General features: G+C 38.9%; 1 protein-coding gene across 4 annotated transcripts in view; it reads left to right on the forward strand.

The window, feature by feature from the left end:
* Fmn1 (formin 1) overlaps window positions 1-24368 on the forward strand; it is a 451810-nt gene that overhangs the window by 141895 nt on the left and 285547 nt on the right. For all 4 annotated transcript variants that reach the window (XM_008841150.3, XM_029567361.1, XM_029567362.1 and 1 more), the window contains one exon: window positions 679-796. In XM_008841150.3, coding sequence (XP_008839372.1) covers window positions 679-796 — 118 coding nt within the window. The remainder of the gene's footprint in view (window positions 1-678; window positions 797-24368) is intronic.

Raw genomic sequence — 24368 nt, forward strand, 5'->3', positions numbered from 1 at the left:
CTTCCTCTTTAACATCAGTTGGGTACAGGGTTGTCATGTCTGTTTACATATTGAATATGTTCAATTAAGACAAAAATTAAAGCCTCTAGAATAACTATCATAGGTTTAGTTAAAAATCTAAACACAGTATAATATTCTAGTTACAAAAACCAGCTTCCATGACAATAACTTGACTATGAAGTCAATCTCACTCATTTTGTAATAGGAGGGAATTAATATTAGTGTGGAATGCTTAGAGAAGTGTGTCTTCAATTGTTGCTAATGTTCATGGAAAATGCAAAATTAGTCCTTAGTGTAAACAGTCCTGGAGTTGTTTGGAGTACATTTGTAAATGTTCCTATAAATGTACCAGATGATAGATTTGTTTTTGTATCTGTAGTTCAAAGTTTATTTGTACCCTTTAAAATAGCTGAATAATAAAAATACTATATTAAGTGTTGTGTGTTACGTAGCCTTCAATTTCTTTTTTTTTTTTTGTGTGTGTGTGTGTTTTAGTTTTTACCCCAACTGTACTACAGATTCATTCTGAAGTAACATAGCTCAATTTCAAGTAATGAAAGCAATATGCAACTGACCGTTAAAATTGACATTAGAATTAGTGTTAGAATGCATGTTTTCAAGAATCAGTTGACTCTGGCCACATTTCACTTAAATTATCGTTTGACTGTTTTTCTACAGCCTGACCAGAGCCCTACAGAGCAGGACGACAGGACTCCTGGCAGACTACAAGCAGTCTGGCCACCCCCAAAGACAAAAGACACAGAAGAAAAAGTGGGACTGAAGTACACAGAAGCAGGTAATGTAGAAGGAAGCCAGGCACCAGGAACGAAGCTCTGCAAATGGATTTTAATTCTAATGCAGAGAGCTGAGAATTTGGGGTTCAGTTTCATTAGGAAATGTAATGCCGAAGGCTTCTGTGGTTTGGTTTTGCTGTTAAAGCAAACCGCTTTGCTCAATGACTGCGCGTGAACTCTCAGGGATGAAAGGCGATTGCCGTAGAATGAATGAGAGGGGGCACATATGTCAGTAAGAGCACCTTTGGGGAGCCAATGGAGTGGGTAGATTACAAATTCCTCAGGAAGCAGGTGGTTGGTGCTCATATAAGGTTTATATGCGCTGGCAGTATTGCTGGAAGAGGCCGAGTATGATTCTCCAGAACTGTAATCTGATGTGCTGTTTGTCTCTGAGTAATGCTTCCTAGATAAAGGAACCTTGTGCAGAATGAACATACAGATGCCATATCAATTACTCGCTCACTTTGTTAGACAAAGCTTCATTTAATGCATGTCCAATTTTAAAGCCATCTAACTCTCTGGAAAACTTCCCAGGAACTTAACTTGAATTTATTTAAATGGAACAGGACTCTAGATATTTTAGTCTTTAAGTGAAAGGTTCATAAGAAAATTTTAAAAGTCACTGTGGAATTAGACATGGATATTTTAATTGTGTGTGGGGGTGGGGTTCTAATGAAACCTCTTTACTTTATTCCTGACACTTAGAAACCTACCTATTGAAGGAGCCAAGGGACTGTCACCCCCAAATATGAGGACAGTGCTTTCATCTTATTTTAAATTAAGAGACCTAGAAATTGGCAGGTGTTGGAAGATGCTTCACTCACTGTTAGCTCCCTTTTAAAGTCTGTACCTTTCTAGGGAGAAAACAATCACCGCTAGTCCCTTTTCTGAGTTTTTACTTATCTAAACTCATGTGGCAGGGAGTTAAAACACCTGGACAAGCTTTCTAAAACACCATTGTTCTCTGTTTTAGTCCTGGTCAATATTCAGAGAAATAAATTCTCTTGTAAAAATGAGTCATTTACAGTCCTTTGTGTGTTCTGTAAGCCCAAGGATTTTGCATTTCCCATTTTCCCTGTCCCCTGTGAGATGGGAATCTTCACTGCTGAAGCCCAAGGCTGTTGGCTAATTACACTTTATGACTTCCTCCATATGCCGAACATTTGTGTTTGCTCCTATTTTATCTGTGTGTTAGCAGTTCATTGCAGCGAATCTTCAGGTGAAGGGAAACCCATCCTGTTAAGTTTTGGGGTGTAGAATACAGCAATAGGAGAGAGAGGAGACCATACCTGACCTCTGATTGATAATGCCAGCTTTCTGCAGCTGGGGCAGTCTATCACTTCCTTTGCCTCTCTTCCATACATGGCTTTCATCCCTTGTTGGTAAGCATGCATTTTAAATTCAAGCTACATAATCATAAAATACTTCTCATAAGTGGACCACAGTTTGGGTGGTTCTGTGATATCAGTAGGTTTTCCTGTGATATCAAGTATCAGTAGTTGAGAATGTACACAGTGGCAGGGGAGTCTGGAGATGGTTTCTAACCTCCACATAGTCTCAAACTTGTGATTTCCTTGGGACATTAACTACTTCATAGCATGTTACTTTTCTGCAGTGCTTTTCTTATGAGATGAAAAATACTGTATCCTTAATAAAAATATGTAGGTCACTTCAATTTTCCCACATATAGAGTGCTATGATTATAATACTGAGTAACCTACCAAGTTATTTTCTTATCATGATACAGTGTGAGTGATCAAATGTCCTAAAGTTTGCCTTAATTAAAGAAAAAAAAATACAATTGGGTCATTATTCCTAGGTATATTAGCGATTTTAGGCCTGCTCTAATTACTCTAACAGGAAGACTTTCCCTGTCACAGTGAGCCTCAGCTGAATAGTGAAGGGAGTCAAAGCCATAAATCCTTGTTGAATTCAGTGAGATTCATATTTTAAGCTATTCCTGCATCTATGCTTTCTGTTATTCCCCAGTCTTCCATTTCTGCAGGCTCACAGGAGCATCCCTGTTTACCTTGGCGTTGCTTTCCCTGGGCTTTCTGACTTCTACTTTCAGAGCCATTAAGGTCTTACATGAGGTGGGGAGAAGAAGAAGATAAACTGGGGAATAATGATAGTTCTGTTGGGCAATGCAGTGAGACAGAGCTGGCTATCTACCTCTGGCAGGACTGTAGCACCTACTGTGTTCTGTGCCTGTGCTTAGCTGCTTGGGAGCCTTCTAGGTGCTGGTATATTTTAGGGGACCTGGTTTCCATAGAAGAGTAAGATATTCTATGCTTTGCTGGAAACATTTTATATCCCTTGGTCATTTTCAGAAAGTTAATGTTTTCTCTGTACTTTCCTTATGCCCTGCTATTCAAGAAACTGACATCTTAGAGACATTTATTCTGTAATTGAACACATTTTGTGGGATGTCTCCTGGCTCCCATGCCCTTGGGAAAACAGAAAATTGTCCACTGAGATACAGAAATTTGATTCAAGGCAGTTCAAGGTATCCAGAGTCTTGAGCTTTTATGTCTTCAGTGTTCTTTATTTTTCCCCAGAATTTATTAGTCATTGAAGTGCCAATGTTTCTATTTCACTCTTGAAATTCTGTGCTGCTGAGGTACACAGCCAGTCTTCAGAGCTAGGAAAGAGGTGGTTTTATCCCGAGGTCCCCCAGTCTTGTATTGTCCTCAGTCGCTTTTTTGGTTTTCTTCTTTTAGAATTTCTTACTCAGGTACTCTTTCTGGAGGCCTGAGGAATCACTTGATGCTGAAGTGATTGCCCTTTCGTTCCAGGCAAGAAGAGAGCCAGTATAAGAAGCTGTTGTTCTAAACTGTGGTTTCTACAGTCGTCTCCTCCTATGAGGGTAGTTCATGGTGGCTGCGCATGCCCACTGCCAAGGTGTTCCATCCTGCCATTCCACAACCATCAGTGTCATCTGCAGCTCCTGACACTGCAACCACTTTCCCAGGCAGTAAAGCTTTTGGCTTCTGCAGGAGCCTCTGTTGGCTTCAGATTGTTCTGTGCCCACATCAAGGGCACTGTTATGGCCAGTCTCTGAGCTCTTGGAGCCTGGTGGTGTGCCAGTTGAGAGAACTTCTAGCACCCTCAGGAGCTGTCACTCAGGGGACTGCCACAGATTTGACCTATACTGAAGGGGTTGAGTTGGGAACTCGGAACTCACAATACTAATAATTCATACTTTGTCTGAAGTGCTCTGCTCAAAACAAAACTTCTCCCACCCATCTCTTGTGTTGAGCTTTCCTATATGGTTACAGTAATCTTGCCTTGTGTTTTGAATCTCTCACAGTAGTTTCGAGTGAAAAGAACATTTTTGCTCCCCTTTTTCTTGGCTTGGGCTGGGATAATCTATGTGACAACCCCACGCTTCTCTCAGAATTACCTTTCCTCCTCCCAGTTCAGCACTTTAGTATTGATACAAGGTATGAATGGTCCTGTATTAGTAGTCTTTTTTAAAAAAAAATTGTTATTTTTATTTTATGCGTATGAGGGTTTTACCTGCATGTGTGCAAGTACTACTATGTCATGCAATACCTATGGAGGTCAGAAGAGGGCTTTGGCTCCCCTAGTACTGAAGTTACGGAAGGTTAGCCACAATGTGGGTGCTGGACCTCAAACCCAGGTCCTCAGCAGCCAGTGCTCTTAACTGCTGAGTCATTTCTGCAGTCCCAGTCTTGGTTTTTTTGTTTGTTTTTGGTTTTTGTTTTGTTTTGTTTTGTTTTGTTTTGTTTTGTTTTAAAATAGATTCCTCTGTCCCATTTTCCAGTGGCCAGACTCAGAGAGGAACCAGGGCATTAGGGACCAATGGTCCTAAAGGAAGTTGACAGCAAATCAAGAAAGGCAAATAGATCACCCCACATAGTTATACAGTCCCATTTCTTTCTTTTTCTTTTTTCTTTTTTTTCTTTTTTTTTTTTTTTTTTTTTTTTTTTTTTCTGTCTTTTTGAGACAGGGTCTCCTTGTAGCCCCAGCTGTCCTGGAACTCACTATGTAAACCAGGCTGGCCTTGAACTCACAGAGATCCACCTGCCTCTGCCTCCCAAGTGCTGGGATTAAAGGTGTGTGCCACCATGCCTGGCCACAGTCCCATTTCTTAATGATTTCTTTCTTTTTCTCATTCTCATTGCCTCCATTTCATGACAGAAACTTAATTTGATGTGTAATCTGAGTTAGAGCTCCAAGGTACTTTTTTGTTTCTTTGTTTTCTGAATTGTGAATTAATTTCACAGAAGGGTTTTGGAATAACTGTCCCCTCTGTATACTAAGTCTACATCTGCTCTTGACTTCTATCCCACTCTTTGCTCTGGTTGTATAGTACAGCATATTCTCAGCTCTGTGGTGTTACAGCACACCTCACAGTGTGATACCTTCAGTTCTCTTGCATACTTTGAAAAATATTTTTGGCTTTCCTCATATATCTGTTCTTCTGTAACTCTTGGCTGAGTGTTAGAAGGGTTTCTTTGGATTTGCGTTGCTTTAGGTTAGTGTGAGATGAAAAAAATGTCTAGTATTCCCACGTATCATAGAAAACTATTCAGAGGGTTTTTTTTACTTTAAGTAAAATAAAAACATTTGCTTATTAACATATTTACATATGAATACATGTATATGCCTTGCATTTTATTTAAATATATTCCCAAATACATTATTTTTAAAAAATATTTTATTTTTATTTTATGTGTATGAAGGAAAATGGATCCAAGAAACACATTTCTTTTTAACGCATCATATGAATATGTTTCTTGGATCCATTTTCCTTTCCTAGAGTTTTCCCCTGTCTAAGACAGAAGCATGATGACTTCTGTAGATTTTCTTCCTAAGCCCAGAGTTTATCAATGAGACTCATCTTTGGACTCCTGACTTCATAGCTACCTTCTCTGAGTTTCGCTGTGATTAGTGATTCTAAATATTTTCAGATTCCTTTAAAAACCTAGTGCTCAAAGCTGTGGAAGAGCACACTGCATTTAATATTGCATAGTATTTCTAACCGTAGGCCATCTGTGCATGCCCCCAGATTCAGATGAGGAACCTCTGTTCTTGACTCTCAGCCCAAATCAGGTTTCCATTTCCTTTTCCTGCACATCTCCTTTTCTGAGTTCTGTGAAGGATTAACAGAGTTTCTCATTATTAATAAAAATTTAAAGGATTTCGTCATGGTGTATCTCAAAATTCTGAGAGGAAATGAGATTAAAGCATGTGGAATTAAAATGCTGCTATTTGTCTGTCAATCTCTTACTTGCCCATATAAGGGAAGAAGAATTCATGAAGACAAAAACCACTCATGTTTTCCGACATGAACTGTTCACTTGGTTTCTCTTCCTGTGTGCATCTGGAATGCTTTGTTCTCCGCTGGAAGCACCTCAGAGCTGGGCTCGGAATGCCATGGTTTCTGTAGGAAAGAGAGCTCAGCACATGGCGTTGTGGTTGTTGTGAGCAAGCTGTTAATCCAGGTGGCATTTCCTGGGACCCACACTACTCAGAAGCTTGGAACAGTCTGGGAATGTTCCTTTCTAGAGAATTGTGGGTCAACCCTTCCCTAGCTAAGTGAAGATCTGCCTACCTTCTGATTTGCTTCTAATTTGGCTTTGCATCCTTGTAAAGTGAGATAACTCTTCTGGTGAGTCAGACTTCCTTGCTTCATTAGCCAGGGAGAGCTATAAATATCTTGGAATATTTCATTGGCTTGCTATAAGTAGTTTGAAATTTAATTTCCCCATTCATGGCTAGCAGTGTGTTAACCATGAGTGGATATTCCTATGAAGTCCTATGTCTAGACAAATTGTCCTGTGCCCTCTTTAACCATCTAGGTGATGGATTTGCTCATTTGGGATTCCACAGGCATTTGTGCCATGCTGTTTAAAATCTCTTGCATGAATTTATTATGATAACACATAAATTGGAAAGTTGTACTGGCTAGAGACCTGGACAGCTGTGCATTTTGTGAGTATGTGAAGAAAGAGAGATATACTGGGAAGCTGGAGGGGAAGTGAAAGCACTAAGCTTCCACTTTGTGAAGTGCTGGAAGCTGTGAAGAGGAAAGCAGTGCCCCAACCTACGTTATAAGATTGATTGATTGATTGATTGATTGATTGATTGATTGATTGATTGATTGATTGGGGAGGTGCATACCACAGCATGTGGAAGTCAGAAGATAACTTGAAGGAATCAGTTCTCTTATTCCACCATTGAGTTCTATGGGGTTAAACTCAGGTCTTTAGACTTGGCAGTAAATGCTGCTGGCTGCCGAGCCATCTCCTCAGTCCTGTGTGAAAAGAGAATATTAGTCAAGTTCCTTGACTCTCAGTGGCGCCAGAGCAAGAGATTAAAATATAGAATTTTAGTTTTTAGAATATTAAAACTTAGAGGTACATGCACTCTTGAGATTATGTAATTCATCCCATATGTTTTTATAGATGATAGTCTTATAAAAGAGACACATAATAGATGAGCTGAAATTATAGTTTGGAGGGAATGACAGCTGCACATGGGGCTTAGAGACTGATGGATTTTTTTTTCCCCTGACAGTATACCAGTGTGTAATGATTCAACAAGGAAAATACACGAGGACAAAGCATTTGGGAATTCTGTCTGATTAAAAAAATAATAAAATAAAGCCTGCAGTGAATCTAAATAATAATGAGCAGATGAGGGCCACTCTAGACATGTGCAGACAATGGCACGATCAGTTCATGCTACTGGCTTGAGTCCTTGTGCACAAATCAAAGATAGGAGGCTATTTAGAGTTTATGTTATAGAAGCTCTTTGTTAAAACAATTTAACAATTTTTAAATTTTGTATGTCTGAGTGTTTTGCCTGCGTGTATATATGTGCACCGCATTGCATGCAGTGCCCATGGAGGCCAGGAGAGGGCTTCAGATCCCCTGATAATGGAGTTACAGACAGTTGTGGGCCACCATGTAGGTGCTGGGAATCAAACATGGGTCTTCTGCAAAAGTAACAAGTGCTTTTAACTGCTGAGCAACCCCTATAGAGTTTCTTTTAAGCAGATGCTTCCAGTTGGATTCTGGCAAAGTTCAGTCAAGGCCCATTCAGTTAAGGTACATTGGCCAGTTAGCATGGTAAAATGTGTAGTATATGTGCACTTGACTTCAGGAGTTATATAAACCAACATTTTCATTTTAGTAAACATAGAAATTTCCTTAGAGAAAATAAAACCATCATTTTATCTCAGTGCTCAGGTGTGCTCTGGTTGCTGGGACCCTTGCATGCCCCAGATCTGCCAAGCTCTCCTAGAATGAGTTCCTCCACTCTCACCAGAGAAGTTGTCTTTACAGTAGATGATTAACACAGAAACCTACAACTGGCTAACATGCAAAGAATAAGAGACTGCAGAGTGCTTACCCTGAATAGGACACCTATATCAAACCTCTGCCACCCAAGGCTCAGGGATCATTATGGATGAGGGGCCAGAAAGATTTTAAGAGTAAGAGGTGGTGGATGACCACAAGGAAACAGTTTTCCACACAGCTTGGAAGTTACTCATATGAACTCACAGCAAAAGTGACAGACTGGACAAGTCCCATGTAAAACCAAGCCAGACAAAATTCCTGCATAGATGTGGGAAAGAGGATAAGAAACCCCAGCCCTATCTGAGGAACTGGTGACAACTGAAGGCTGTTGGGTTGGTGTATTAGCCAGACTCCAGTGGATGGACCCACACCAAAGGACATTTGGGGGCACAGATTTGACTCTATAGGCATATATGTGTGTGTGTGTGTGTGTGTGTGTGTGTACATATATATATATATGTAAAATGGAGTACATGAAATTGGGTGGAGGGTAATAGGTGGCAGAGAGGGGACAGAATCTAAATTTGATCAAAATGTTTGAAATTCACAAAAATTCAATTTAAAAAATAAAGATAACTTGGACTTAAAAGCATCATCTTCTGTCTCCATTGTGCCCTCCTTTGGGAAATGAGAGTAAACTTGCTCTACCATATCTTGTGCTGTAGTTTTGTGGATAGTTGTCTTCTTTCTCAAAATTTCTCTCAAGTGGACCCCCTTTTCTCCTACAATTCCTCTGTTGCCAGCTACCAAGGATAGGTTTGGACTTTCTGCTAGGCAACCCCTCTACCTTCTGGTTTCCACTTCCTGCACCGTCAGTCTCATCCTACTTGATCACCTGTCTTCAGTTCCTTCCCCCTTGGTCTCCCTTCTAGAGACCAAGAGATGGCTTTCAGCCATCAGCTAGACCAGCAAACAAGAGTCCTTGGGTCTCCTCTTCCTAGAAGACAGTATGGAAATTGTACATAAGAATTTTCCTTTGTAGAAAGAACATACTAATCTGTTTCTGAGAAATACCCAAAATTTTAGTTTGTCAACTCTAAAGCATTGTCCTTCCAAGGTAAAGGGAAGCATTGGATTAAGATGTTGAGCCCATGAGAAGCCACCTGGAAGGAACGGAAGTAGAAGCAGAGAAATCCCTAGGATAACATTAAGTGTTATATAAACTTTATTGCAGGTGTCTTGGGTCTGAGCAGCAGCTGGACTTGAGTTTGAAGCTTGGCTCTGTCATGTACGAGCTGTGACCTGGGACAAGAGATTTAACCACTCTGTGTCCATGCCTTCATTTATAAGATAAAAATTATTGAACTTAAGGTGGAGGCTGTTAGGGTTTCCACAGTTGTAGCCATTTTGAGTGGAAGTGTGGGTTGGTGACCTAGCGTTTCAATAATTGGAAGTGGCCTCTGAAGTGGGGCAGTCTTGCTTGTGGACTGAGCCCCTAAACTTATGACATTAGAGCCTAACTCTGGGTAATAGTGTTAGAACAGAATTGAAATTTAGGTTACCCATATAATGTCAGAAAAAGACCTGAGATATAATGGTGAAATCATTGTTTATGTCTCCTTTCATGTATCTGCTGTTGTCTTTGGCTCCACCTATGTATAATGACATATTTGTAACCATGCTAAGGCCAACACTAGTAAGCTCCTTCTTGTGAACATTGTCCAGGTTTCTTCAATATTCATAATAATCATTATAATAATTTAGCTATATGTTGATGATAATTTTGTAAAGAAATTTCTTCTTATTTATGTGCATGTATATATGTGTCAGTGTGAGTGTGTGCCACATGGTTGGGTTCCCATGGAGGCAAGAGGAGAATATTGGATCCCCTTGGGCTGGAGGTACAGGTGGTGGTGAGCTCCCTGAAAATTCTGGTCCTCTGGAAGAGCAACAAACACTCAACCACTGAGCCATCTCTCTAGCTTTGGGGAACAGGGGCTGAAGTCCCTCATTCAGATGAAGAAGTGGCTGTCCAGAAAGGCCATCCCACTTGCTAATTAGTGGTAGAACCAGGGCTAGAAATCACGTCTTCTGTCCAGCGTAGTGTTGTATTATTTTTTCTTTCCATTTGGTAGGAGCATTAAAGTCCTTTTTTCTCGCTACCCAGTTGTAACTTACTCAAACTTTCCTCAGACTGTTTCACAAACAGACAGACATACAAACAAAAAATCCAAACCAGGCACACAGGCAGACACACACACGCGCGCGCGCGCACACACACACACACACACACACACACACACACACACACACACACACACACACACACACAACCTCACAGGAATCCTCACAGTGCAGTTTTGGGTTTCCCTGCCTTCTTAATAAATAGTCAAGAATAATTTTTTGGTTTTTTTTCTCAATAAATTTAGCATTGTCTGGATGGTGTGTAACAATGAGGGATATTTTACTTTGGAATTTTCACTCGGGTTTTAGGGAGAATAGAGGAAAGAAGCAATCTGAAAATTCCAAAGTAAAATAAAGTGGAAAACAGTCAAGGAATACATCCAATGTCGGCTTCTGACCTCTGCATGCACATAGGCATGCACTCATCCTTATACACATAGAAACACGCGTGCAAAAACACACAGATAAAGTTAGTTTCTCAGGATTTACTGAATGATCCCAGTGGACTTTCAGCTGACACTGTATTCTATTTGAAGAAAACTCTTCCGATTCTGGTCAGGAGCCATTCCGTAGCCTCACCTGCCTCTCCAGCTGTAACTTTATGATCGAAGGTGCAAGCGTGTACAGTGTTCTTGTTGTGGCTCTTGCACACTTATCTTTATTTCTGGATGTTTAATTTTAAATGGGATCTTCCACCATAATTTTTTTCTAGTTGGTACTGATATAACAAAGTTATCGACTTTCTTGTTTAATTTTGACTTTATACTCTTATTAGTTACAATAGTTTTATAGTTGAGAATTTGGGGGCGGGGGTTTAGGTAGACAAGCCATGATAGTGAGTGTGTGTGTGTGTGTGTGTGTGTGTGTGTACATATGCACATGCATTTGCATATGTGTGTATTTCTTTTGTACCACCAGGACTACTACCAGAACTTGGATTTAGGGTATTGTGCATGCTCAGTGTGTGCTCTGCCACTAAACTATATTCCCACCCTTCTCTTTACCATTTCCTTTTTTTTTTTTTTTAATACAGGTCTGACTAAGTTACCCAGGCCAGCCTTGAACTCATGCTCTAGTTTAGAATGGTCTTGAACTTGGGATTTTTCTGCTTCAGCTTCTAGAATACCTGGGATTATAGGCCTGTGCTACCAGATCAAGCTTATTTGTTATTTATTTACATCTTTATGCATGGGTATATGTGTATATACATGCTGGGGGTGCATATATGAGTTTGGGTACATATGCATGTATATACATTTCTGTGTGTATGCTTGAGAATAACCTTAGATGTCATTCTTAAAAATACTATCCCTTCCTTTGAGAGAGATCATTCATTGTTGTAGACATTACCATTTATGCTAAACTGGCTTGCATTTAAACCCCCATGGACCCTCCTGTCTCTACCTCCTGAGCACTGGGATTACAGGCATGTGCTACCACACCTGGCACTTTTATGTAGGTTATGGGGATTGAACTCAGATAACTCATATTCGAATTACAAGCAGTTTATTGATTGAACTGTCTCAAGTCCATTTTATTTTTAACGTAGTGAAATATACACAGAACAAAATTTACCATCTTAAATAATTTTAAATATTTTATTATTTTTAGTATTTTATGTGTATGAGTGTATTGCCTGCATGTATGTGAGTGCACCCATGTCATGCAATGCCGTGGAGGTCAGAAGAAGGCATTGGATTCCCCTGGAACTGGAGTTAAGGATGGTTCCCCCTGCAACTGGAGTTATGCATGGTTCATAGCTGCCATGTATGTGCTGGGACTCAAACCCGGGTCTTTTGCAAGAGCAGTCAGTGCTCTTAACTGCTGAGCCATCTCTCCAGCCCTGGTCTTAAATAATTTTAAGTAGATTGAGTAGTGTTATAGATATTGTGGTATAATGTTTGTGCAGTGCTTTTCAGCTTGTAAAACTGAGGCTATACCCATCAAATAATTCCCTACCATCCCCCTATTGCTTGAGCTTAGCAGTTACCATTCCACTTTGTTTTTGTGAATTTGACTAGTTTAGATGCATCCATATATGCAATCATTTAACATTTATCTTTTAATGACTGTTCTGTATACTTAGTAAAATGTCATCAAGATTTATTCATGTTGCACATGTGACAGAATTTTCTTCTCTTTAAATGTTGAATACATTCTATATAATGCATATTATTATACTTTTTTTATCCATTCTGTGAAATAAGTTCCTCCTACCTCTTGGTTATTATGAATAATGCTGCTGTGGAGTTGAAAGTACAAAGTCCTCTTCATGAAGTTTTCAGTCTTTTGGTGTATGTGTCGGTGTCCATGTCCAAAAGTGGAATGGCTAGAGTACTTTTTTTGAGGACCCTCCATACATTTTTTAAATATTTTATTTCTAAATTTTGTCTGTGTATGTGTATGTATCTCTGTGCATATGCACACTTGAGTACAGTGTCCAAGGAATACAGAAGAGGGTGTTGGGTTCCCTGAAGCTGGAGTTACAGGTGGTTGTGACCTACTCAATATGGGTTCTAGGGACTCTGATCCTCTGCAAGAGCAGTACATGCTCTTAACCAATGAGCCATCTTTCCAACCCCTCCATATTAAAAAAAGTAAAAGTTACACAATTTTCCACTGCCTTCAAGACCTAACAAGCTCCAGTTTCCCCACATCCTGTGAGCATTATTTTTTTTCATACTAGCTGTCCTAATGATGTGAAATGGTATCTCCTGTGGTTTGATTTGTATTCTCTAATGATTAGTGGGGCTGAACATCTTTCTGTGAGCTTATTGGACATATATATATATATATAATCTTTATTGAGGGAAGTGTCTGTTCTAGTCCTCATTTTTGACTTGGATTGTTAACATTAGAAAATAAAACACATTTTTTCCACAGTCCTCTCTACTGGCCAGAACCTCTGAAGTAACATTGAAAGCAATGCATAGTACTGATGTCAAGACATATATCTTGATGTCATTCTTTATTTCAAAGATTCCCTTTGAATATTCTCCAGTTCATGTTTCTATTGACTAGAGATTTTTATTAATTTTTTTATAGATCTAGACTTCTAAGTGTTGTTTGACTTTGCTACAGTAGAGTATACTTATTAAAATGACTTGTGATTCATGTGTTATTCTTCAGTTTGATTGGTGGTTGATATTTTAGATTCTTTGATATGGAACCATGTCTACTTTTTCAAGAGATGTTTCATGTGATTATGATTGTGATATAATGCTGTATTTTACTTGATAACTTCCTGGTTATCTTAATTGGGCTTTCCCCCATTTCTTATTGGTGTGGTAGTTTGAATGAGAAATGTCTCCCTATAGGCTCATGTATTTGAACACATGTTCCCCAGTTAGGGAACATTAACAGTAACCTGGGGAAATTATGGAACCTTTGAGAAGTGGGGCCTTGCTAGAGGCAGTATGTTACTGGGGTCAGGCTTTGAGGGATTATAGCCTCTCCCTATTTACTGTCCCTCCATCTCTGTCTGTCTCTGTGTGTCTCTCTCTCTCTGATTCCTGTGTGCAAATGTGATATAATCTCTTTGCTTCCTGACCTTGCTGCCATGCCTTCCCCAGCATTATGGACTCTCTCCTCTGGAACCATTAACTAAAATAAGCATTTTTTTCTTTAAGTTGCTTTTGGTCATGGTAGTTTTTCACTAATACAGAAAAGTAACTAATACCATTAGTGTTTAGTTATTATATAAAATAAAGGGTTTAATTATGCATTTATATATATATATGAAGATGATTATGTATTAATGCAATGATTATGTCATTGTATACACCCCTCCCCTGATAATCTGGTTATTTTAAATAATGAAAAATCTTTTTAACTTTAAAAAAGATTCCTGAGAATTTCATATGTGCATATAAGGTATTTTGATCAAATCCATGTCCACTCCCTTCCCTCCAGCTCCTCCCATATCTTCCCATTGCTTTTTCCTGACAACTTTGTGTACTCTTTCTTTTTTCTTCATGGGGCTTTTTGCTACTCTAACATTCCCTCCTCTGAAGAGGTAACCCTAAAATCTTTTAGGGATTAGATAAGAGCTCCCAAAATACTTTTGACATATTTGGGCTTTGGAACAGAGTATGTTATTAGGAGGCAAAAGGACATTTTGACTTTTAGCCAAGAAACTGGCTACTTTTCTTTGAGGTCATTTTACCCTAACTGCCTAGCCAATTCCTACCTCCTATTCATCACACCATCCTCTGAAGAGGTTACCCAGATTGCTGATGGGGAATCGGGAAGCAGACCGCTTTGGCTTCTTCCATGCTGAACAGGGACACAGGGTGAAGCAATTGGAGCACCCCTTCAGTGGGTCTATCTAAAAGACTCTCAAATTGCATAACCCTTAACTTTAGGGAGAAAAGAAAGTCCTTGACTGATGCCTAGGAGATGTGAAGGAGAGTAAAGGCAAGAGTAGTTAGCATTACTACTAGACAGAGAATCAGAGAAAGGTCAGAACAAGGAAAATTTCAAATGTTCATATCAGAGTTCATTGGAATTTCTTGATGCGTGCTTCCAAAAGCATCTGTCTATTGGATTCCTCCTCATTTTCTTTTGTCTGCCAAGGCTGGACTCAAGAGTGATGAACTCAGGATTTGTTTTGAAGCACTTTGATAGCTGTTGGAGTGGCTAGAATCAGTGTCGGTTCCCTCTCAAAGGCCTCTAGATAGGGGGAGAAAACAAATTTAGCCATCATTTTAGAACAATAGTGGGTTATCTCCCTTAGCTACAGGTGGGCACTGCAGTATTGCAGATCAAGATTTGAAGTCTTACATCTTAACAGTACTTTCTGATTAGAAAAAAATTAATCATCAATGAGAAATAATTGTATAAATTACATTTTACATGGACTTAAGCCTAATGTCTGGGAATTGTAATCCCTTGAACTCTTAAAGAAATATACTGATCACTTTAATCTTTGGTTGTATTTTTCTTTTGGGTGTTTAAGGCCATACAGTTGACCCAAATCAATTTATTTCTACTCCTAAGGTCCTTTGAGGATCTGTTCCTCAGGGGTCACATGGGCTTGGGAGGAGCCCCTGGCTCCTTTCTTTCACTGGTTCCATCTATGTGAAGATAAGTCAAAGGTCCTACTCAACCATGGCTGGCTTCACTTGGAAGCATGGAGGAATGTTTCTTCTGTGTTGACCCTCTTCTTTGTAGACTGCACACTAGTTCAAGTCCATCTTGTGAGGTCTCCATGGCCTCCCTGAACAAGAGGACAAGTGACTCACCACAGTTAAAGGACATTTTGAGAGATGCTCCATAGTCCCCTGGAACTTAGTCAACCTTGGAGGGCAAGGAGCAAAGACTGTCCTTTAAGTCCCTCTGACCAGATTAGTATAGGTCTCAAAGTATGGCTGCTAAACATCCAAGAATGTTGGTTCCACCCGTCTGATACTTTAATTACCATGTGCTATGTAGATGCTTGGCTAAAAACCAAACATTCTCAGATAAACCTTGACTAGACATGTATTTTGTTCCTTGCTATGTATAATTTGTCAGTGGGTTGTAGGAGTAATATGGTTCCCTTTGGTTTTCAAAACAAGTTAGGCATTTTTTATCTCTCTCATTGTCTCACCCCTCCATCATGGTTTTCCCACTTAAGGTGCCCAATTTCCCCCCTTTCTCCTTTAATAATACCTTTCAATTCTTTTCCTGGGGATACTAAGCAATGTTTATCCCCTTCTGAGGTTCTAGTGTCAAACCAATGTTTGATTAAAGTTTTCCTGGGAAACCAATGATTTACTGAGCTAGCTTACAGAGATGACTGAGGAGTTGCTGAGGTCCATGAGTGATCTGAGGGTATGCACACATCATGGATCGAGCCTTCCCCAGCTTATATACTTCAGTCCTCTCCAAATCCAGGAGATCGTGTGTGATTAGGGCCAAATTACATACAGTTGGCTGGGAAGAGTAGCTGGATCCTGACGAGGGTCCAATGACCCTGCTTGGCTCTCCTTTAATGAATGAGCACAACCATCAACAAGCCCAATTGTGACAATGTTTAGCAATCAGGCACCACTGAAGTTGTGATGCTGGTAGTTATTTCACGCAGAAGAGACTGTTGTATAGCATCATCTTATTAAAAGAACATGGAATTTAAAAGGATTTGGTGCTAGGATCCACAAATGAGGAAAAACATACATCTTGTCTTTCTGAGGCTGTGTTACTTCACATAGTATAACAGTTTCTATATCCATACATTTACCTGCAAATTTCATTATTTCATTTTTTTTACTGCTGAATAGAACTCCATTGTGCAGATGTACCACATTTTATTATTCCATAAACTAAAATAAACCTTTTTTTTTCTTTAAGTTGCTTTTGGTCATGGTAGTTTTTCACTGTAACAGGAAAGCAACTAATACCATTAATGTATAGCCATTATATAAAATAAAGGGTTTAATTATGCATTTCCATATATATGAAGATGATTATGTGTTAGTGCTTTGATCGTGTCATTTTACACACCCCTCCCCTGAAAATTTGGTTATTTTTAATAATGAAAAATATCTTTACTAAAAGTAATCTTGTGACTTTAAGTTAGATAGTTTTTCTGTTATTTTAAATAGCCAAGAATATAATGAATGTGGCAAAGCACTAACTTGTTAAAATAGAAGCACCCAAATTGTTTTCAGATCTGTCCTTTGTGCTAATTTTTTCTTAACACCAGGGCTCTTTCATTGTACCAGTATTCACAATAAGTAGAAGTAAATTCAGATAAAGAGCTGCCATTGTGTGTTGAGCTACATGGCATGGCTAGGGTAACTCCTAAGGGATTTTCGTTGACTTTGTTAGAACAGAAATTCTATCTCATGATGTAATCCTAGAACATGCAGGCTCTGATATCAGAGTCCCTGAGCTCTGAGATGATATCTTACTCTTATTTAGTGACTAACACATTATTAGTGTCTAATCCATTGGCGCTGTTATTAAATTTGCTAGTACAATTAATAAGTCATTCATTTAGCAAATATTTACTGGCATCTGCTATGCACTGGTAAGTGTGATAAGTACTTGGAATACAAAAAGAAACACAGTAAGATTCTTGCTCTCAAATAGATCACGATTTGGGGGTGGTTATGTATGAGGGCAGGGTATAGGTAGATAGGTGGCAGAAAGAAAGAGTGAAGAAAGGTGAAATGTATAAAAATTAGTTCAATAAATCCTCCTAAATATTCTGATAGAAGAATTTAGCATCTGGTTAAGCACTAAGGAGAATGACAAACCTCCCAGTCAATATGGAAAATGATAGTGATAGTCTGAATAAGTCAGATGAAGCCCAGAAAGGATAGCACACACATAGAGATGGCCATTACTTATGCTGATGATCCATAAGTAAATAAGTTAATGAGCAAGTAAGTAAATAAATAGTAAACTGGTAGCACAGGCCTATAATCTCAGGTGTTATAGAGGCTGAAGCAGGAGGATCCCAAATTCAAGTCCATTGTAAGGGATGAAGAGAAGCATGTGCAAGAGTACTGAGCCTATAGACTTGAAGGATATCAGGTCTTGTGGAGGATAAGGAATATGTGGCATGCCATACTGAGGATCTCAGGCTGTAAACTATGGGGACAGCTGTTGAACAGTTTTAGGCAGAGGAGTAACAGAACCAAATACGGGTTTTATGAGAGTCCTCTGGGGGCATTAAGGAAGAATGTGAATCTGAGAGGGAGTTAAGGGGGAGTAGAAGGATGTGTCTGGAGTTCCTTGTGGTAGTCTAGAGGGCAGATAATAGTGGCAGTCAGGGACTTCCACTGTCTTGTGAACACTAAGTATTACTCATGGTGTGGTGTGATAACGGGATCAAGAGGACACAAATCAGTAGATACTTGTAGTTTTATTTTAGGTGATGGCTCATCTTTTCTTACTAAAATCATTGCCTAGGCCATTATAAAAAGTAAATGAAATCATTTAAGCTTAAATGCTAATTTTTTGGTCATCCTGGGATGAATATAGAGCTTAAAAGTGATGTGTACGTGTGTATGTGTACTCTTTATTTCATTTATATTCTTTTCGTTTTGTTTATTTTGTTGTTTTGAGACAGGATCTCACTAGGTAGCCCCAGCTGGCCTGGAATTCACTATGTAGACCATCCCAGGCTGGCCTTGATCTTACTGAGATTCCCGTCTCTGTCCCTGGAGTGACCACCATGCTTGGCAGTTATAAAATTCTTGGATAAAACATATAACCTTAACTCTAGGTCTTTTCTTCTATAATGGCTTCACATAAAGCCAGTTGTCTAAAATGAGCTTATCTAAGAATTATTTTCCTTAAAAATTATTTTAATAGCAAATAATTATATTCACAGCACTCATTAAAATAGCACATATTACAACAGTTCTCTGTGATGAACCATATATTTTCTGAGGACATAAAGCCAACAAAATTACCTACACCTTTTAGACTCAGCCAGTTATCTATCTTTGCTCCTTTACTTTCAGACTCTACCCACTTTTCTCTCGGTTCCAGCTTTGTTTTCTTTATGACAACTGTCCCACTCTCTCATGACCTTTTCTGAATCCCTTGACCATCAGATGCTGCTGATGATAGCTCTTTCATTGTTAAATTTTTATTATATTTTATATTGCTTAACATTTTATGTGTTGTTTGTGCCCTCCATTCAGGCTTCCAGATTTGATTAATCTTGGGAGTTTTGATTAATTCTGGAATAGGGTCTTAGAATCTGCTTTTTAAAACAAGATAAGCTCAGGCATATCAGATGATGAGTAATAAAGTCTTTAAACCCAGTGACACAGAAGACCCTTCCCAGGGGTGCAGTGGGGGCATAGACAACTTATAGAATGTTTGGTCCAGATGCTCAGCTTCCATTAGCATTGGTAATTTAAATAGACCTTTTATTCAGTGTCTAAGAACATCAGCCATTCCAAATATTTCTAACATACCTAGTAGGTATAAAAAAGCTGCAGGGTGTTCAGGTAAGGACATTTCCAAATGATGTTATCTCAAATGATGTTGCCTTCTTTATTAAAATACCTAAAACCCATCCCACCCATTCCAGTAAAATGGATTACTCACCCAGAAGCAAGCCTAAAAGTACCATTCTTGGGGTGACTGGAATATTTTTAATCATTTTTCTTTTACATTTATATCCTACTGAAAGTATAAGAGGGTAATTAATAAAAGGCATTCAACCATAAAATTATGTTCTTGGATAAATTATGTGTAAAATGAATTTAAAATGCTATATGAGATTAAAAAGCCATATAAAATTACTGGATGTTAAAGTAAAATTTGTTCATCGTACACTTTTAAAAACAGATGATATTATGTGCCAAATCAAGGTGTTTATGCAATTCTGTAAACTACATTTAAATGTGATAGAGCTGTTTTAAGGTATAAACTTTCATAATTTCTTCAGAACTTGTCTTTTATGACAGTTTAAACTTGGAAATGTTTTAGGTGTCAATTGACTTGTGTGAGGAATGTGTTATTTTATTTTTAAGTGTGTTGGGTACATGAACAGTTTGGAGAATACTGCTCTAGATTGCACCTTGAAAAACATGGACTGAAACCACCTGTGACCTTGTTAAAAACATGGATCATGTTAATGGGTCTCATCTAGGAATGAGAATACGCATGATTATAGCTGACATGTATTGAGTCCATTCTGTGTGACAAAGCCAGTGGATGTGGCCAGCTCCTTTCTACAGAAGTACCAATAACTGTTTATCTTTCCTGAGGGCATGGCAAAGCTCCTTTCACTGTGACTTCCTGCCTGGTTTCCAGTGCTTATAACTGGAGCCTAAGGTTAAGAAGGACACAGCCACCTGATTAGCATGAGTCTGCTCAGAGAACTGTCTTCTCCAACCCCAGTCCTACAACTGTCCAGAGTCCTCAACCTACCCAGGTTCTCAGACAGAATCCCGTATCATCTCCTCCATCTCTCATACTTTCCTCCCCTCTCCCCTAAGCTCAGATCAGCTCTGGAGTATTTAAGGGATGATGTGATACAGGCATTTCCACCAGGAAAGTCTGTGTCTTGCTGTGATATATCCAGAGAACCACTCAGCTTGCTAGTCTTTGAGTTGCCTCTGTAAAGTCTATAAGAAAAAAAATGAGATTTTGTCTTGTTTTATTTGTCAATTTTAATAAAGTTAAACTAAAGTCAGTGAAGGGTTTAAAGTCATATTAAAAGTTAGATGTGAATTTCTGGCGTAGACTTTAGGACGGAGCAGGAGGTAAATAAATGCAGGAAGAGATTACAGTGGTTCTCTTAGGGAGCAGCTTTCCCTTTGTTTCCAAAAGTGTATGGACTGCGCTCAGATTGCTTTTATGACTTAAATTTTTCCTTGAGTTATCCTTCCTGAGAGAAAGGATACTGGGCACATACATATTAGTGGTACATATGTTTACTCTGCCATTCATACCACAAGAGGGTATTTCAGACTCATTGATAAGAGCAAGGATAGATACTGTGTCTAGTATCCTCCAAGTCCTGGGAAATGAACTGAATGCTATACATTGACTAAACAGTTCAACTTTAACTATTATGGTGTTATGAGTTATGTGCCTATATTTACTGATAACAATATTGCAGCTTACAGAAATTGCATACTTTTATGAGGCTACAAAGTGAGTAAAGAGAAGAGCCAATATTTGAATCTTGCTTGCTAGCTTCAGAACCACTACTTTTGGTCACTACTGATGGACATATACACTCAGAATAAATATAGGGGTGTTTCTAAGAACTTGAATGGAGAGTCACTTGGGAATGAATAGTAATAAATAAGCATTGGATATTTAGTGATTAGGAATGGATAGAGCCTTGCAACAGTGTACCCCCATGAGAGATTACGAATGGAGGAGATGTTTCACATAGTGAACACTCAGCAAGTCATTTTTCTTGAAGTTCATCCATTTAAGAAGAATTTTGAGCACTTCTTATATACCAGCCTCTGATCTAGGCATTTCAAGTATATCAGTAGATCAAAGCAGAAAAAATTTCTTCCCTATAGAAACAGTATGGAAACATAGTGAAATTGTTTACAAATTAGATGGAGATAAATGGTACAATAAAAGAAAATCAGAATGCAGGGGATTGATCTTGTGATGGCAGAGCTGGTTGCAGTTTAAAATGGGGTGATTAGGAGGTGGCGAGATCACTCAGAGGTTAAGAGCACTGGCTGTTTGTGCAGAAGACCCGTGTTTGAATCCTAGCACCCACATGACAGCTAACAACCGCCATAACTCCAGTTCCAGGGGTTCCGTTGCCCTCTTCTGTCCTTACACACATGTGATATAACACTCATACACATAAAATTTTAAGAAGTGAGGTGATTGGAGTAGGCCTGTTGAGAAGTTCACATTTAAGCAGAGAAACAAGAAACAGGAAAGAAAGAGGTAAAGGGAATACAGGCAAAGGGAGCAGTCAGTTCAAAGACTCTAAGCACATAGCAGAAGCAGTGTAGTTTCCATCACTGGAGCAGCTAAGCAGTTAGCTTGGGAGAAGGTTCCAGAAGTAATACATAGCCAAAATCTTTATTTGGGTTACAAGGCCCTCTAAGGTGTTCATAGGTAAACTTCAGGGGCCTGTTTCCATTTAAAAATAATATTTTTTGCTTTGAATAACATCAGACTGAAACTTAGAAACATTCATGATAGTCAGTAACTTAATAGAAACTCTAACCTTAGCAGTGCACAGCCAGTGTTCACACCATAGCATAATTAATTGCAGCTATCTTAAAACATCTGAATGTGAGTTGGCTACTAGTCTTGCCTCTAGATATTGCTATTTAATGTACTAATAATGGAGCACAGAGGTTACCACATCATATTATAATATTGTGAAAACTAGATTGATTTCTCCTGTAATTTATCATGCTTTATTTTATTAACTTTAAAGCATTATTCTATAAGGGGACCACAGACTCTGTCCACTGTCAACGGGATTTAGGATGCAAGAAAATTAAGCAACCCTAGATATAGAACATTGTAGTCCTGCATAATGTTTGTTGATGTTGGTTCTGTGCTGAATGAAATGGGAGTTACTAGATGTATTTGAACTGAGGTGTGACATGATACGCTTTGTATTTGAAAAGGTTCCCTGTAGCTGCTATATAGAACTGGAGATTCAAGAAAGGAGGTTGGGGAGATTCACCGACCCATAATCATAGGGAAATCCGTTATAAGATGTGTTTACACAGGAGATGCCAGTTTGGACTATGGTGATAACAGTGGAGACAATAAAAAGCCAGCCAATCTGGATTCATTTGGGAGGTAGAGCCATTACAATTTCCTGACAGGCTGACTACAAGGGAGAAGAGTCAGAGACACGGTCAAGGACTTTTGACCGTGATAATGGCAGTGTGGAATTCCCATAGATTGGAAGAGAAAATTGTGGGTGGATCACGTGTGCATGATGAACTTGGGATGCTAATTTGACATGCAGGAGCAAATGCTGAGCAAACATTTGGATATATGAGTATGGAATAGGGGAAGAGGTTCTGAGCTGCAGATGTACATTGGGAAATCATTGCCTATTTAAAACTTCAGATAAGGTGGTGTTACTAGATGGTGAATGTGAACCGGGACTGACCTAAGGACCTTCAACAGTAGAGACTGAGATAAAGTTGAAGGAGAGCTTCCAGTGAGGCATGAGGAAACCCAAGAGACTAGAGCATCCTGAAAGAGGGAGGGACTAAGCCACATGATAAAACCGGTGAAATAAAAGCTGAGAATTAACCACTGACTTTTGAAGTGTGGAGGATACTGGTCATCTTCATATTGAAGGACAGTGATATAGGGTGTCAGGACAAAAGTCTAATTTAGAGGGGATTTAAGAGAGAATGTCAGTTCAAGGTAGTATGTTGGCAAGTTTTTCAAAGGATTTGCTGCAAAAGAAAATATAGTGAGGTGTTATTGGAAGGGCAACTGAGATCAGAAGAAAGATGTTATTTTATACTATTCAAGATGAGAACAGCAGATGGAAGGCTCCAAATAAGAGAGGAAATGTGATGTAGGTAGAGGGAAGACCTGCTAGAGTGATGCCACTCAGGTGATGGCAAGGATAACAGTGTTGTGCACTGAGGAAGGAGCTGGTTTTTGTAGGACAGGGAAAACCATCTCTGGTAGTAGATCTGGTATGGTGACTGGGTATCGCTGCTGGTAGGTGGGAGGTTGTGAATTTCTGGGTATCTGCTGGTAGGTGAGAGAATGTGGATGTTTTGTGGCAGCTTTAGATTTGTCAGTGAAGTAGGAAGCAATGTTACCAGGTTTGAGTGAAAATGAAACAATAAAAATAATAACAGCAGCTAGTAATATATAACGTTATATGTCTAGATGCCAGATACTGCTCTGAGCACTGTATAAATATCACCCCTAAGGCTTAGAAAGCCCTGTGGGTTAGGAATCAGCATTATCCCCATCTATAGACCAGGAAACACAACAGGTAAACTAACTCCCCAGGTCCCAATGCACGTGGTGACAGAGCTGGGATTGCTACCAGGCTTTCTCAGTCCAAATATGTTCTCTCAGTCCCAGTGCTCAGATCTGTGAATCAAACAACTCTTCAACACTGGACCAGAACCACAGCCACCTAGTAAACCTGAACTTGTTGTGTAAGTTATTTTCATTACATAATACAGACTAATTTTAGAAAAATTAGATGTATACATGCAAATATAGGGAAACAAAAATTCCTTATTAACTATATTAATAACTATGGATTATTATATGATAGTGGGTAAAAGTTTAAACCATTGAATTTATTAAACATACTAAGTTGATGATAATTATTTTATCATTGTAACAACATTGTAATGAATGCCTGCATCTAGGTCTTTGAGTGAATTCTAGATTTTCTTTGGGAGTATGTTTTCAAAGGAAGATTCATTAAACCCATCATGTACCTGTTCAATCTTTGATAAAATTTCCAAATTGACCTCTGCCAATATGGCACCAATTTCTCTTTCTTAGCCAGTTACCCTGGGTGTCCTACAGTATTTAATACCATGGTGCCTTCTATATTACAGAGAAGTCACATAAGATGCTTGGTTCATAGAGCACACTTAATAAATGTTATCAAGAGCTACTGTAGTCCTAGAAGTAAGTAACTACCATTTTTATTGTGGATAAGGATGATACT

This window comes from Nannospalax galili, unplaced genomic scaffold, assembly GCF_000622305.1.
Source record: "Nannospalax galili isolate Female #2095 unplaced genomic scaffold, S.galili_v1.0 scaffold999, whole genome shotgun sequence".
Classification (NCBI taxonomy): domain Eukaryota; kingdom Metazoa; phylum Chordata; class Mammalia; order Rodentia; family Spalacidae; genus Nannospalax; species Nannospalax galili.